This window comes from Hesperophylax consimilis, chromosome 24 (assembly GCF_061612785.1).
Source record: "Hesperophylax consimilis isolate HC1 chromosome 24, BYU_Hcon_1.0, whole genome shotgun sequence".
Lineage (NCBI taxonomy): Eukaryota > Metazoa > Arthropoda > Insecta > Trichoptera > Limnephilidae > Hesperophylax > Hesperophylax consimilis.
The window spans coordinates 18,764,353-18,779,805 of NC_142859.1; the positions used below are offsets into that span (position 1 = coordinate 18,764,353).

The 15,453-nt window shown below is 35.7% G+C and overlaps 1 protein-coding gene across 1 annotated transcript in view; it reads left to right on the top strand.

Moving 5' to 3' along the window:
- The window catches only part of Mctp (multiple C2 domain and transmembrane region protein), a 102,939-nt gene that overhangs the window by 77,022 nt on the left and 10,464 nt on the right, over positions 1–15,453 (top strand). Inside the window, exons 5-10 of the mRNA XM_089646290.1 lie at positions 12,298–12,449; positions 13,186–13,344; positions 13,615–13,801; positions 13,889–14,097; positions 14,434–14,647; positions 14,988–15,133. Of these exons, the coding sequence (XP_089502416.1) occupies positions 12,298–12,449; positions 13,186–13,344; positions 13,615–13,801; positions 13,889–14,097; positions 14,434–14,647; positions 14,988–15,133 (1,067 nt within the window). The remainder of the gene's footprint in view (positions 1–12,297; positions 12,450–13,185; positions 13,345–13,614; positions 13,802–13,888; positions 14,098–14,433; positions 14,648–14,987; positions 15,134–15,453) is intronic.

Sequence of the window (15,453 nt, forward strand, 5' to 3'; positions counted from 1 at the left end):
GCTAATCAGTATAGACTAATCGGAAAAATTGTATAAATTGATTCTATTTACTCGAAAATATTTTTTAATGCTCTGTTTTTTACAAGAAATTTACGATTGCCATAAATTAAGTCAGTATTTACGGGTTCCTAAAAATATTCACTGCTTTGTTGACTCGATTCGCAGAATGGAACACGTACTCAATTTTCTCATTTCTATTTAAATAATTCAAATAATAACACATTGGCTGTCTGTGTTTAGGTAATACGATCAATGTCAATCGTATTTATGGATCATTTGAATGGTCTCATTCTATCAACTCCATCGATAAACATAATGAAATTGCATTTCGTTTACAGACAGGAAAATAGTTCGTCGTATTTACGTTGTCCATATTTTCGTTGAAAAAGTCAATTGAATTGGTGTTATTTTTAATTCAACGAAAACATAATGACATAATATGACTGCTTATTCAATAAAAAACAAAGTCTAATATTTTGAATGTTATTATTGCCTGTTCAAACGATGTTAGATTAGCCTTGGATGTAAATAAATATAAAATATTTATAACAACGACATTTCACAATAACAATTGTTAAAAATTTAAGAAAAACCAGATTTGGTTGCAAACAAACAGTGATAAAGTGTCTACTAAAACATCAAAATAATATTAACAGATAGATGATAGAAAGTGTATACATAAAATCGAACAAGTAACAGATACATCGGCTGTTCATTAAATATAATACTATTAGAAAATTGCAAATTAAAATTAAAACAGAACGAACAGAGTTATATAAATATCAGTTACATAATAAATTTTACCTTCTCGTACCCAAGATGACAAGTTACGTCATCTCGCTTTTATTATCTGTAAGATATCTAAAATATTACGGTAACGCTGCGTGTCATCGCGGTATTGGAAAGAAGTTTTTGAGCTTGGTAACGGGAAGGTTAATAAGCAAAACATATGGAGCGTTAATAAAATCTTCCATTAATAGCACATAGACCATTTGATAAAACTTAAAATAATAACAGTTAGACCATTGATCAAATCATAAAATATTAACAGAAGGACCGTTTGTTAAAATTGCAAATAATGGTAAACTTTCGCTGGCCACACTCAATACGAATACTTCAAACAAGAAAAATATACTCTTATGGTCGATCTGTCAAATCACATGAAATTTTAAAGCTGTGATTAACAAAAACTATTACTTTAATATTAATTTATTTGTAATTTTAAGAGTATTTTCCACTTCCCGGGATGTAAACAGTTTGCTTTTATGTTATAAAAGCGTTATTTTAAAAATATAGTCGTATTAAGCGTGGCCAACGATCTTAAAAGTTTATCCAAATAATTACAGATATTGATCAATTTTCAAATAGCAGATAGACCATTTGTTAAAATTTCAAACAATTAAAGAAAGACCGTTCTTCAAAAATCTTCAAATAATAACAGACAACTTGTAATAATAATAGATGGACTGTTGATTACAACTTCTAATAATAGCAGATAGACGGTTGATCACAACTTCAAATAATAACAGATTGACGGTTGATCACAACTTCAAATAATAACAGATAGACGGTTGATTGCAACTTCAAATAATAACAGATAGACGGTTGATCACAACTTCAAATAATAACAGATAGACGGTTGATTACGACTTCAAATAATAACAGATAGACGGTTGATCACAACTTCAAATAATAACAGATAGACGGTTGATCACAACTTCAAATAATAACAGATAGACGGTTGATCACAACTTCAAATAATAACAGATAGACGGTTGATCACAACTTCAAATAATAACAGATAGACGGTTGATCACAACTTCAAATAATAACAGATTGCCCGTTGATCAGATCGGAGAGAAGATCTGAGAAGGAGCCCGGCGCAGAGTCAGGACAGCCCGGAGCCCACCAGGAGATAGTTCTCTCTTACACCCCCCACAACGCCCTTTGCTCCCAAGGGACCCATCTGCCTTTGCCCTGTGAGATCCTGGAGAGGCTGGGGAACAGGTTCCCCAAGATCAGAGAAAAGAGTGAAATGGTCCATAGGGTAACTATACTTATCAATTTCCTTATTTTAAATTTATTTTCTAGTGCCACGGAGAAGCAGTGTGTACGAGGTTGGTATTAATTTATTCTCTCACAATTATGTTTTTTACCCTGTGGCTGTCAAACAACGATTAATCGTTACTCTTGGACAACTGAGAGGAAACTGCGAACAGCAATCGTTGTTTGGGTCATATGTTGTCACTGGTCACTCTGCCGATAACTGCCCACCCCCCGCACCGACCATATCCGTCCAATAACTACTGATTAAAAAAAAATATATATATTTAAAGTCACTAAATACCAAAATGTCATCTATTTATTTACTTCAAATGAACGCAAGCATCACTGGTTGAAGTAAGTCAGGTGCGTCACTGAACACCCTGTCTGATATTTACTGTTAATTTAACACTTACCTGACGAAAGAAGGGTTCTTATGAGCTTCTCCAGAATTTAATCAGACCAAAGAAATTAAAAATTCTTAATTAAGTCGACACAAGACTCTAATAACGGGGGTTTGCTCGTGGCTCACATTTTAATTAATTCCGACGAGGAGAAGATGAGGGTTAAGTATTTATTTTTAAGATTAATAAAAACAGTAACTTACTATTAAATAATGTCATTTAAAAAACTTTTTTCAACTATAAAATTAGCTGTAAACACCAGATTTTATTATTCTAGACGAGAAATTAGTAATTTCCCGCGGTATTCCTGTAGAAACATCTGCGATTTTAATAATACGTTCATTAGAAACAATTCAAATAAACACCACGGAAAGATCAATTTTCTAGGTGTGCTAGGGCAAATTCGACTGTAAGTCTGTCCATTACGCCGGGCCGCGCGCCGAATATTTTTTGACACGACTTCTTCACTTATGTTGATTTCCACTTTATTTTAGAGATTTTCCACGGCAAATTCAACCGTAGGTCTGTCCAATACACCAGGGCCGCGCATCACATATTTTGTGCCCGGCATCTTTACTTACGTCTTTATTTTAGGATTTTAAGAGATATATCGCGTAATTATAGAGTTTTGGCTTTCTTCAACATTTTTAGTAGACCTGATTGATTTATCTGTCCTGCTTCTGTCGAGGGAATTCCCAGTTCACATTCGCCTCCAACACCACATAACAAAAACAATGCTGAAACTTTAAAATATTTTAACTCCAGGACGTTCGTTTAATTATAAGGAATATATACCTACATCAGTCAATGGCGTGCGGTACCATTTATGATTGGTCATGCTACGATTTCCGATTATGTGTGTAATTGTTTAGAATTTTTGCAAGAAAGATGGCCATGTCATTGTTGTTGAAAACAGAAAAGAAGTGTATAATGAGATGTAAATTTTTATCTAATCTATTTTTGTTAAAATATGCCTAATTATATGTTTAATAAGTTTTTTTTCATAAATATAGGGTTTCCCAATAAGAGGTGTTATTTTGATATTCAAAGAAAAATGCCATTTTTTAATATAAATGATCGGATGTTTATCATTCATTCATTATAAAGAGAAAGGTATGCCGTTAATAGTGAAAAATAACATCAGTCAAATGACCACCACGACCACGCCTACAGGACCATATCCTTTTCATGAAATTTTTCATAACCAAATCGCAAAGTGGCTGCCTTATGTCCTCGATAGCCTCACGAATTCCATCTTTGAGGTCTTGAATCGACGCTGGGCTGTTGACGTAGACCATCTCTTTCTGTGGCCCCAAAGGAAGAAGTCGCAAGGTGTTAAATCACCAGATCTCGGTGGCCAATTGTGATCAACTCTTCGAGAGATAACACGGTCCGGAAACTTTTCCCGTAAAAGATCAATGGTTTCGTTGCTTGTGTGGCACGTAGCGCCGTCTTGTTGAAAGTAAACGTTGTCCAGATCAATACCATCCAATTCCGGCCATAAAAAATCATTAATCATCTCTCGATAGCTCTTCGAATATCAAAATAACACCTCTTATTGGAAAACCCTGTAGATTTGAAATTAATTATAGAGTGTTATGTGTAGTATATATTACACCTCCTTCCACAGTGGAAAATACTTAATTCCCTTATTGGGTTTTCCATGCATCCGCATGAGATGTTAGCTATTAAAATTTATATATCATCATATTAATCAATCAAAATACTAATTTCGTTTGTGAGTCTGTCTGTGATTGTAATTCTGATTTAAAACCACTTAATGCTAGAGTTTTTTTAATAAAAAGTGTTTTTAAAAAAAATCAGTTTTAATAAAATGATGCATTCATACATACACGAAAATTTGAAAACAATATAGTAAAAACGAAATAAGCAGCTCAAAAATACGACCGATCTCTGAGGCAAACTGCAGGCAAATTCAAACTGCGGAAAATAAATCGCTAACTTTGAGGAGCCTTACTCGTGTTAGCTAATAATAGAACGCTGCGAGTCAAAACCGGCGAGCGTCACTCGGGCTACCAGAAATTGGAACGCAAATAGCGCGCGAGCGTGACTCGTTCAAATGCATTAAGCGTTTTGAACTCGGATTTGTCTTGAATTTAAATGACATTAGTAGAATTATAATATAATATTTTGACAGAAAATTATTTTAATTGTCATTTTCAAAATCGGAAACAATGCGTCAAGAAATCAGAAAAGTGATAAACTACCTACATATAATATATATTTTTAAAAAATTTTATTTGAAATGTGTATTTCTTTTGTTTGAATTTCTTAGGACGTGTTATTTCACAGAATTTTAACAATTCGTAAAATTTCAAATTATACTTTCAATTTCTGTTAAGGTTATATTCAAGTTCTGTTATTATTTCAGATTTTTGAAACAACTAGTCAGTAATGATATAATAACATGACTTGAATAGAACCTTCACAGAACTTTAAAATCAACATTGAAATTTTATGAATTGTCAAAATTTTTTTAAAGAACCCATCCTAAGTGTTAATCTTTCAACTAAAATTTCAGGTTTCGTAATACTTTAAGGGACTGCGCTTTTTAGTTAACAAGCTCTATTATCAATACGTAATATCCCTTGATTTTTCACGAGTGTCCTTAGTTCATATAGGAATTTCTATCAATCAATATTATTATATATGTAATATGAATCAGCTAATATGAACCGTACGCCACTGACATCTGCATTTATTATGTAGAATTTCTCAAATTGTCCTACACCAAATGTCAAATGCACCTACGAAGGTGTACGGATAACTCGTCAAAAGTGATATAAAGTCATGAAAAGTGATGATATAAACACTAGGTTAAGTTTGTTAAGTTACGTTAGTTTTTTTCATCGCTTTTAATGACTTTATATCAATTTTTAAAGTTGTTTTGAATTGTAATTTTGAAGAGTTATCATGGAACCCACCTACAAGTTGGCCTTCTGACATCAGCTGATCGTGCTGCATCCAAATTACCGTGTTTACGATTTGTATCAATAAATTTTATTGACAAATAATCGATTTTTTTATCACTAAACCATGAAGGTCGTATATAATACTCAATTTCCACTCACGCACAAAAAATCTATATATTCTTATTCGACTTATTATTATTTTTATATTCATAGTAAATCCATGTATGCCGATGACATGAAAATATTCAAAGTTATTCGTTCTCTTTCTGACTGCGAAGCGTTACAAAGTGACCTAAATCATTTACTGTTTGTTTATATAATATAAAATAAATTAAAAAATCCTTTTTACAAAATGTTTTTCATACTCTATGTAGTAAGTTACGTGTTGACGTTTTTAATAGCGGTAATAAATATGTAATAATACTAGCGCGGATCCGCGATAAATCACGGGATATTATGTTAGCAAATCTAGTTGGTTAGTAAATAACCTTCTTGAAAATGAAGACCCATGAAAATCACGAAATCTGACTTTACTTGTGAAGTACTCTAAAAAAGTTGAACAAAAAAAACTTTTCAAATAGAATCAAGATAATTTTCTAGTAAAAAAATAATATAATGCAGGTTTATCAATTGTGTGAATTCTAGACACAATCAGTTCCAATTTTTAAAAAGACAATGATGATTTAACACTTGTCTGAATTTCCTTCTTAAATTGAAAAAAAATGTGAGTTCATTGAACCCAAAGATATTAGAATATTGAACGAGAATTATAATCATTCTCATGCAGATCCGCAAACGAAATGAATATGTTTAATTGGTTTGTGCACAAGTATCAGAACCAGTGGGGAATATCTAGTTTGGTTGTGTTCTGAGGCTAGAAGAAGTACGAAGATGGGGTAGAAGAAGGTTAGGTTAAAAATCTAGCTATTCAGATCTGATCACTAAATAGGGCTTAAGCCATTTCCAGAAACATTCCGATTGTGGTATTTCGCCAGGTAATATAGATATCTACCACTTACAGAACTCGATCCTCACTACTCTGCCACGAAGTTTGTCAAACGACAATCCAACTGAATACAGATCTAAATCTAGAAACAAAATAAGTAATACCAAACAACAAAATATTTACGTAATTGTTTCGGTAGAAAATATTGCGAGGTTTATTAGTTTGTGCAGCCTCTGTAAAAGTACGCTCGTAAACCAGTTAATGTGTTTTTTATTCATGAATTCGTTAGCTAGTACATAACGATTAAGGACCTCCGTTTCCAAGCGGTAACAGCGCTGATTGGGACTCGGGAGGTCGTGGTTCCGATCTAGAAAGCAAGATAATTGCTTTTTCTCAATATACCCGTAATACTCGCAACAATGGAAATTGATTTATCACTCCCATAACTTCGAGGTCTGATGTAAAGGAGAGGTCTGGTATAAACGAGAGGTCTGGTGTAAATGAGAGGTCTAGTATAAATAAGAGGTCTGAGGTAAAGGAGAGGTTTGGTATAAAGGAAATGTCTGTTGTAAATGAGAGATCTGATATAAAGGAGACGTGTGATGTAATAATGCAATGGTATAAATAAGAGGTCTGATATAAAGGCGAAGTCTGACATAAAGGAGAGGTTTTACACAAAGGAGAAGTCTGACATAAAGGAGAGGTCTTACATAAGGGAGAGATCTTACATAAACGAGAGGTCTGACATAATGGAGAGGTCTGGTACAAAGAAGAGGTCTGATATAAAAGGAGTTATCGGGTATAAAAGAGAGGTATGATATAAAGGACAGGTCTGACATAAAAGGAGATATCTCATTAACTCCCGTGAACTCTCAAGCCATAGGTAGGTCCACTGAGCTTCGCTGTATCTCTTTCACAGTAACTTAGTCCCTTTTGCGGCCCCGAACGCTAGCGACCAAATACTTGTATGGAGTATTTTGAAACTCGCATAATATGATAAAAAGTCTAGAAGCTGTTCAGGAGCTAGTGTACAAAGTTGTGGAAATATATACAGTCGAGAAATTTATTGCATTGTGGCGTTGGACTTCTTATTATTCTCCTCGAAGAAACAGGACATTGTCTTATCACTTATGGAACTGTTACATTATTACTTTGATGCCTGAATTGTCGTTAAATTTGAAATGAATGATTCAAATACGAAGATAACCGGGCTTTAATTTTCACCATGATGAAAATTTATAATATTGTATGTCTTCATCAATTTGATGTGCCAGTTTGTTTACCTTGATTCTGTCCGGAATTTGATGTGCCAGTTTGTTTACCTTGATTCTGTCCGGAATTTGATGTGCCAGTTTGTTTACCTTAATTCTGTCCGGAATTTGATGTGCCAGTTTGTTTACCTTGATTATGTCCGGAATTTGATGTGCCAGTTTGTTTACCTTGATTCTGTCCGGAATTTGATCCTGTGACCTCTGCGACACGGAACTCATATTTGTCAAGTTCAATACTATATTGGGGTTTATCATTATTCGCGCGTTGATGTCTCCCTAAGTACTGGTTTAGAAAGCTTTCAGAAAAAAACTAATAAAGATAACTGAAGTACGGCAGGGAGTCGTTAAATTATTATGCGTACAAAATGTGCCTGTAAAACTAGACGGCAGTCAAAAAGTTTCAGCTATATTAACCTTTTGAGGTGGGATTTGGGTTATAAAAATTCTGGAGACGTAAAAATATTACATATTGCGTCATAAAATCTTGATCCCAGTTGAAATTATTACTTTGATTATCATTTTATAATCCTCAGTTTCAAATTAACCCACACAACAAGCTTTAAAGTAACAAAACAAATATATTGGTCTATTCCTAGCGAAACTAAAACTTGAAATTTTTTTCTAGGGTCTATTTTTTAAATTTATTTTTACTCCGTTTTTTAATGAAATGTGTCGTAAATTATTATGGTGAAGCTTAATGCCAAATCACTATTTTGATTAATCTTTTCAACGAATTGGTGTACATTATGAATACCAAAAATATGCTTTAGATAAATTGAAGGTTTTCCTATCGTTTCGCTTGAGTAGAATACAAACAAAAAATTAATTACTTAATAAAAAATGTAAATATAAACTAATAAAAAAAAAAATTTCGATCGAAATGTATGAATGCATAAAGGAAACAACTTTAAAAAAAATCATTATTGTAGGTAAGATTATCTGTGACAGTTTCACTTGATTAACTTTTTTGCTTTCTTATAAAATCATTTACAAAATAAATAAAAACAGGTTTTGTGCTTGAAATCGAACGTTTCTAGATTACGTTTGACAAGCGATTTTAACGCCTATTACACAGGTCTGCAAATTGACATTTTTAATTTTTTTTTAAATGGTAATGGTTGAATTATATGTATTTCGGTATGCTGAATTCGAGAATGCCATCCATTTCGACCCATCACGTAAGGATTTTCCGCAAAGTGGAAATTAAAATATAGGCAAAACCCTTACATTACCTCTGTAGGGAATGTTCAAAAGAAAAAATCATAAAATTATACAAATTTAATTAATTTTAAGTCAAAATATATTTTATTTACATTATATACAATTATAAATCTTTATAAAATCTGCTTTTTTAGTTTGGAAGCTTCGTTTTGTGATTTTTTGTTTTGCGCCTTAAGATAGGCAATCCCACAGTATTTTGCGTTTTGCGGAAAAACCTTACGTGATGGAATTTTTTTGATAATTTTCCCGAATTCAGCAACCAAAAATACATGGGAATTACCTCTTATTTCAAAGAAAAAAAAAAACGTTGCAGACCTGTGTTACCTACAATATAAGGTATACCAAGAATATACACATTTTTGGCTTGTAGCTTTCTCTTAACCACTTAATACTCGGTTTTTTTTAACAAAAATTAAACTATAAACATTTATTTTTTATAAAGAGTTAACATAATTTAAAATTGACCAGTTAAAAAAAAATAAAAAAACAGAAGCAATAAAAAATGTTAAAAAACTTAACCATATTCAAAAAAATAAAACAAGACTAACTATAATAAAAAATAAAAACAATTAAAAAATCTGGCGAGTGCAGTTCGTTTGTTCTTGTATAATGCAAACAAGTCAAAAGACGCTAGCAGTGTTCGGGTTGTCGCGGTACGATACACGCGCCGTCCGCGAACATCGCTCGTTCAAAGTGGTTAATTTGCATCGCAAATATCAACACATGTACCAACCTACTACCTACACAAATAAAATATAATCAAAATGTTGGTCTCGTTCCCATAATATGATTTCTCTCGCATAGTTTTTTTGCTGTTCACACGGTAGGCCCTGAGGAAAATAATTTCCATCGGGGTCTGTGTTATCATTGGGGATGTTGTGTTAGGGCCCGTTCCCACTTCCGTTTTCAAATCGGGGGCGGGTCCCGTTTTAAAATCGGATGCCCTAGTGGCTGTAGTGGATGTATGGAGCTGTTCACACTTGTCCGACACGATTTGAAAACGGATCCGACATTTTTTGTCGGATGGCTCGCCTACGCAGCGCGTCCGTTTTCAAATCGTGTCGGCACACGCTCGCTCATAGTGTTGTATGGAGCTGTTCACACTTGCCGTCCAGTCGTTCCGGCAGAGTCCCCGCCAAACCCCGACCCCTCCCCGCCCGCTCCCTGTCGCAAGGAAGCAGGCACACTGCGTGCTTGTATTTGGTTATTTTGTTAAGTAAATAAATCAAAACTACAATAATGGATAAGGAAATAAATCCCGAAAATTTAATACCACTGGTCGAAGAAAGAGTATGGTAATATTTTATCTTTAACTAAATAAAAACGAAACACTTGGTGTACACAACTTTTGTACATCAAAATTTTTATGTTATTTTATTTAAGTTTACTTTTTTTTAAATTTTAAAGCTTTAATGAGATGCACGGAAGAGCGTATTAGTTAAATAAACACATAATAAAAAATATTTGAGTGTTTATTGTTTTCTTACTTTAAAATATCGATAGCCTTTCTTCAGGACAAATGCACTTTCTCAATTTTGTATTTTGATATGTTAAGCTCTCTGAAACTCATTCCAGTAGATGGTTAAAGGAAGTGATAGACATTCTCTTAAGCCATTAAGCGCCCTTGAGGTGATTTTTCATGGTGAAAACGGCGCTATATAAATAATCCATTCATTATTATTCTAAAATAATTAAAGAACTTTAGTTCATCACTTCTTAACTCACCAATTAACACTTGGAAAATTCCTACAGAAAATCATTCGGCTATGATTGGGTGTACTCAAAATTTTCTTTTCACTTTTTTCCTTCTATTTAATAAGTACCACATGACAACAAGAGCTTCATCGTCGTCCATTGCGCACCATTACTGAATAATGAGCAAATAACATGTTTTTGGTGAATCGACAATTATTTTTTTTCGTAGAGTATGGTCCGTTTTTAAAACGGTAGTGTGAACAGGGCCATTGGCCGTCCGTTTTGAAAACGGGACCCGCCTCCGATTTGAAAACGGAAGTGGTAACGGGCCCTTAGGGCCCGTTCCCACTTCCGTTTTCAAATCGGGGGCGGGTCCCGTTTTAAAATCGGATGCCCTAGTGGCTGTAGTGGATGTATGGAGCTGTTCACACTTGTCCGACACGATTTGAAAACGGATCCGACATTTTTTGTCGGATGGCTCGCCTACGCAGCGCGTCCGTTTTAAAATCGTGTCGGAACACGCTCGCTCATAGTGTTGTATGAAGCTGTTCACACTTGTCGTCTACTCTTTCCTGCAGAGTCCCCGCCAAACCCCGACCCCTCCCCGCCGGCTCCCTGTCGCAAGGAAGCAAGCACGCTGCGTGCTTGTATTTGGTTATTTTGTTAAGTAAATAAATCAAAACTACAATAATGGATAAGGAAAAAAATCCCGAAAATTTAATACCACTGGTCGAAGAAAGAGTATGGTAATATTTTATCTTTAACTAAATAAAAACAAAACACTTGGTGTACACAACTTTTGTACATCAAAATTTTTATTTTTATTTTTTTAAGTTTACTTTTTTTAAATTTTAAAGCTTTAATGAGATGCACGGAAGAGCGTATTAGTTAAATAAACACATAATAAAAAATATTTGAGTGTTTATTGTTTTCTTACTTTAAAATATCGATAGCCTTTCTTCAGGACAAATGCACTTTCTCAATTTTGTATTTTGATATGTTAAGCTCTCTGAAACTCATTCCAGTAGATGGTTAAAGGAAGTGATAGACATTCTCTTAAGCCATTAAGCGCCCTTGAGGTGATTTTTCATGGTGAAAACGGCGCTATATAAATAATCCAATCATTATTATTCTAAAATAATTAAAGAACTTTAGTTCATCACTTCTCAACTCACCAATTAACACTTGGAAAATTCCTACAGAAAATCATTCGGCTATGATTGGGTGTACCCAAAATTTTCTTTTCACTTTTTTCCTTCTTTTTAATAAGTACCACATGACAACAAGAGCTTCATCGTCGTCCATTGCGCACCATTACTGAAGAATGAGCAAATAACATGTTTTTGTTGAATCGACAATTATTTTTTTTCGTAGAGTATGGTCCGTTTTCAAAACGGATCCGTTTTCAAAACGGAAGTGTGAACAGGGCCATTGGCCATCCGTTTTTAAAACGGGACCCGCCTCCGATTTGAAAACGGAAGTGGGAACGGGCCCTGAGGTGGGGGGCACTTTTTGAGGAGATGGAGGAGTGATGGATGGAGGAAACAGAAAAAACAGTCAAGCAAATGACCCGTTTTCATGTCACAATTGTCAACCGTCTACAAATTTAATGTTGGGCGCGTTTGGCCTGTTTCACGGCAATGCACCGGTGCCGAAGGGATCAATAAGGCTACTTCCTCGTAGTATCTTCTATTTAAAAATATCTCCCGTGCTTCATCTGTTTCCGCAGAAAACATGCTGGGTGCTTTTTGAAGAGAGTTATTAAATATAATCGTTGTTTGCAGTACTTCCAGCGCAACAACCGCCTTATCGACGTGAACAAGAGACTGAAGTGCCAGATCTGGAGCTCCGTGGTGACCATCGTCCTGGTGGAGGCGCGTGGGCTGACGGCCATGGACCACGACACAGGCTCCAGCGACCCCTACTGCAAGTTTAGGTAAACTAATCAATCTCCTTTTCTTCTTCTTTTCAAGTTTGTCTTACGGCTTTGTCATGACTCTCGGATTCTTTATGGACTTGGTGACCAGAGAGAAAACTTCGATAGATGACAAACATAATAATTATATAAAGAATTTCCAGTGAGTTATGTTACCCAACAAGAACACTTTTCAAACATATCATGAAATGGATTTTCTTATGGTTCATTTATGACTTTTAATCTGTCCAGGAAAAACCTCAAGGGCTCTGTGTTAGGTGTTAGGTATTATCAGAGAGGACTGCTCCAATTGCACCTTCACAGGGCCGGCCTTGGGATAAGCAAAACGCAACTAGTTCATGCGTGAGTTTCAATAAAATGTAGCGTTTGACCATTGATAAACAAATACAAAAACATAAAACGATCTTTAATACCTAATCTGCAACAAATATCCGTCACCTGTTAAAAGCAATTTCCATTTCCAAACAAAGTACTGGATGTTCTCTATCCGCTATAATGTTTTCTTGCTTCAGAGAGCAAGGAATCAAATTTATCTGATTCTAAAGGTGTATTTCTCATATATCAAAAATGCAAGTGGATGAGGCCGAGTAAATAATGAAATTGGTGAAGAATTGATTCCTACTCATCAAGCCCCAACGAACTAGAACTGGTTTCAGAATAAGATTCATGGTCGCACTTCTGTCGATTTTGCTGAGCATTCCAGCAGTATTTAATCTTTTGAACTTTCTATTTCCAGATTAGGCAACGAAAAGTATAAAAGTAAAGTGGTCTGGCGCTCCCTTAACCCGTGTTGGCTGGAACAGTTCGATCTGCACCTGTATGATGACCAGGAGCAGCTGCTGGAGATGACCGTCTGGGACAGGGACAAACAATCCAAGGATGACTTCCTGGGCAGGTTAGTACCTTTCTTCTTCTCCTTAATATGGTAGAGGTCAAAGTGGAATGATGAGGTTATCCAGGCAGTCGACGGTATCGGAAGTCACTTGGTTCAACACAGATGTACCTCTGGGAAACTGATGAAAAGTACCCCATTTATGCATCATGTAGGCCTAAGACAGTTTGTTGTAGGTTATACAGTCCATCCTAGATCCACCACTGTTGGCTTGATTAGTTTATATTATTACTATTATTTTGTAATTACTTATCTTGATTTTTTCTCTTCCAGGTGCGTGATCGACCTCTCCATGTTTGAGAGGGAGAAGACCCACAGCATATGGCACGATCTGGAGGAGAGTAATGGACAGGTCTTCCTACTGCTAACCATTAGCGGAACCACTTCCTCGGAGACCATCACCGACCTCACCAACTACCAGGACAACCCGAGGGAAAGAAAGAAAATCGAGGAAAAATACGTAAGTAATTCTTTCACTCCGCCGGGAAGAATAGAAGATTCTCGATCACCAAAAAGCGGATGAATTTAACAGTGTTACGCATTACAGGCTTGGAACCGCCTGGACAGCTGGAACGAGGCCGGGTCGGGAGGGGTGGGCTGGCTGTGTGTCAAGGTGTTCGGGGCCAAGGGGCTGGCGGCCGCAGACCTCGGAGGAAAGTCCGACCCCTTCTGCGTGCTGGAGCTGGTCAACTCGCGACTGCAGACGCATACGGAATACAAGACATTGACTCCCAACTGGATGAAGATATTTACCTTGTGAGTATAGATTGGTTAGGAACAATCCTGGAATGCCTAAAGAGTTGAAATTGTACAATTTGTGGTTAATAAAGATAGATTAGGCTAGATACAGTCGCTGAAAGCTGAAATAAAGCAATATAAGAAGAGTTACATTAGGCTAGGTTAGATGCAATCTTGAAATGCCCGGAGAGCTGGTATGTAACAATCTAAGACAAATATGTTTGGTTGGATTAATTACAATCCTGGAATGCCAGAATAGCTTAAACTTAGACAGAACTTGGACATCGGTATATAAAGTTATTCAAGTATATTTTTTTTAAATCATTGCAATAATTTGTTTTAATCTATTTCCAGTAACGTGAAAGACATAACCTCAGTCCTGGAGATCACAGTGTATGACGAGGACCATGACCACAAGGTGGAGTTCCTGGGCAAGCTGGCAGTGCCGCTACTGAACATCAAGAATGGGGACAAGCGCTGGTACTCGCTCAAGGACAAGAAGATGCGCGCCCGCGCCAAGGGTAACTGTCCGCAGATACTGCTGGAGATGACCGTCATTTGGAATCCTGTAAGTAGATGTCTTTATACCACAGTTTCACATCTGCCTTTTCACCTCCCCCAGCTTTCATCGGCCTTACAACTTCCCCAAATAAGGAATGCTACACTCCCTCTGGCTTCGAGCTTTCTACAGGTGGTACTCTAGTCTTATGTAGTCAATTCTTCCCGATATTAATGACAAAACTACTCAGCTCTAGCTGATTGAACCCCCGTCAGATTAGATCAACGAATAGCGCCATTTCGAATTTTAGAAATCAAAACCTTCAGAAATAAGTGAAATGAAACGATTTGTTGTCAGTTTATGTATTTTGTTTTAATTAATGTTAAAAATTTTAAACTTTCTTTTCCAGGTGAAGGCAACTGTCAGAACATTAAACCCCCGGGAAAACAAATACATGCACACGGAGATAAAGTTCAAGAGACAGGTGTTCCTCCGGAACGTCATAAGACTGAAGTCCATCATCATGTGGTTCATCGAAATAGGGAAAATATTACAGTAAGTGAACATGCAGTAATAGTTGTATAGCCATTGTCCATTAAGCTGCACTTACCGCGGTTCAACATTTGGAGAGTCCTGGCCGCCTCTAGAAGACGCCTCCACGCTCCTTCCTTTTTGTAACAAGTAGAGATAATGACATCCTCACTGGGATCTCCTGTTCTGAGGATTTTATTAACAAAACAAAATGTATTGATATGAATGATATGAAGTATGTAATTATAAATATATTATGTTTTGTTTTTTAGTGCAGTTGAGTCGTTTCAGTCTGTATTTGATTTCAGTACATTTTCTGTTTCTGATCTCCCCATGTTTTGAAT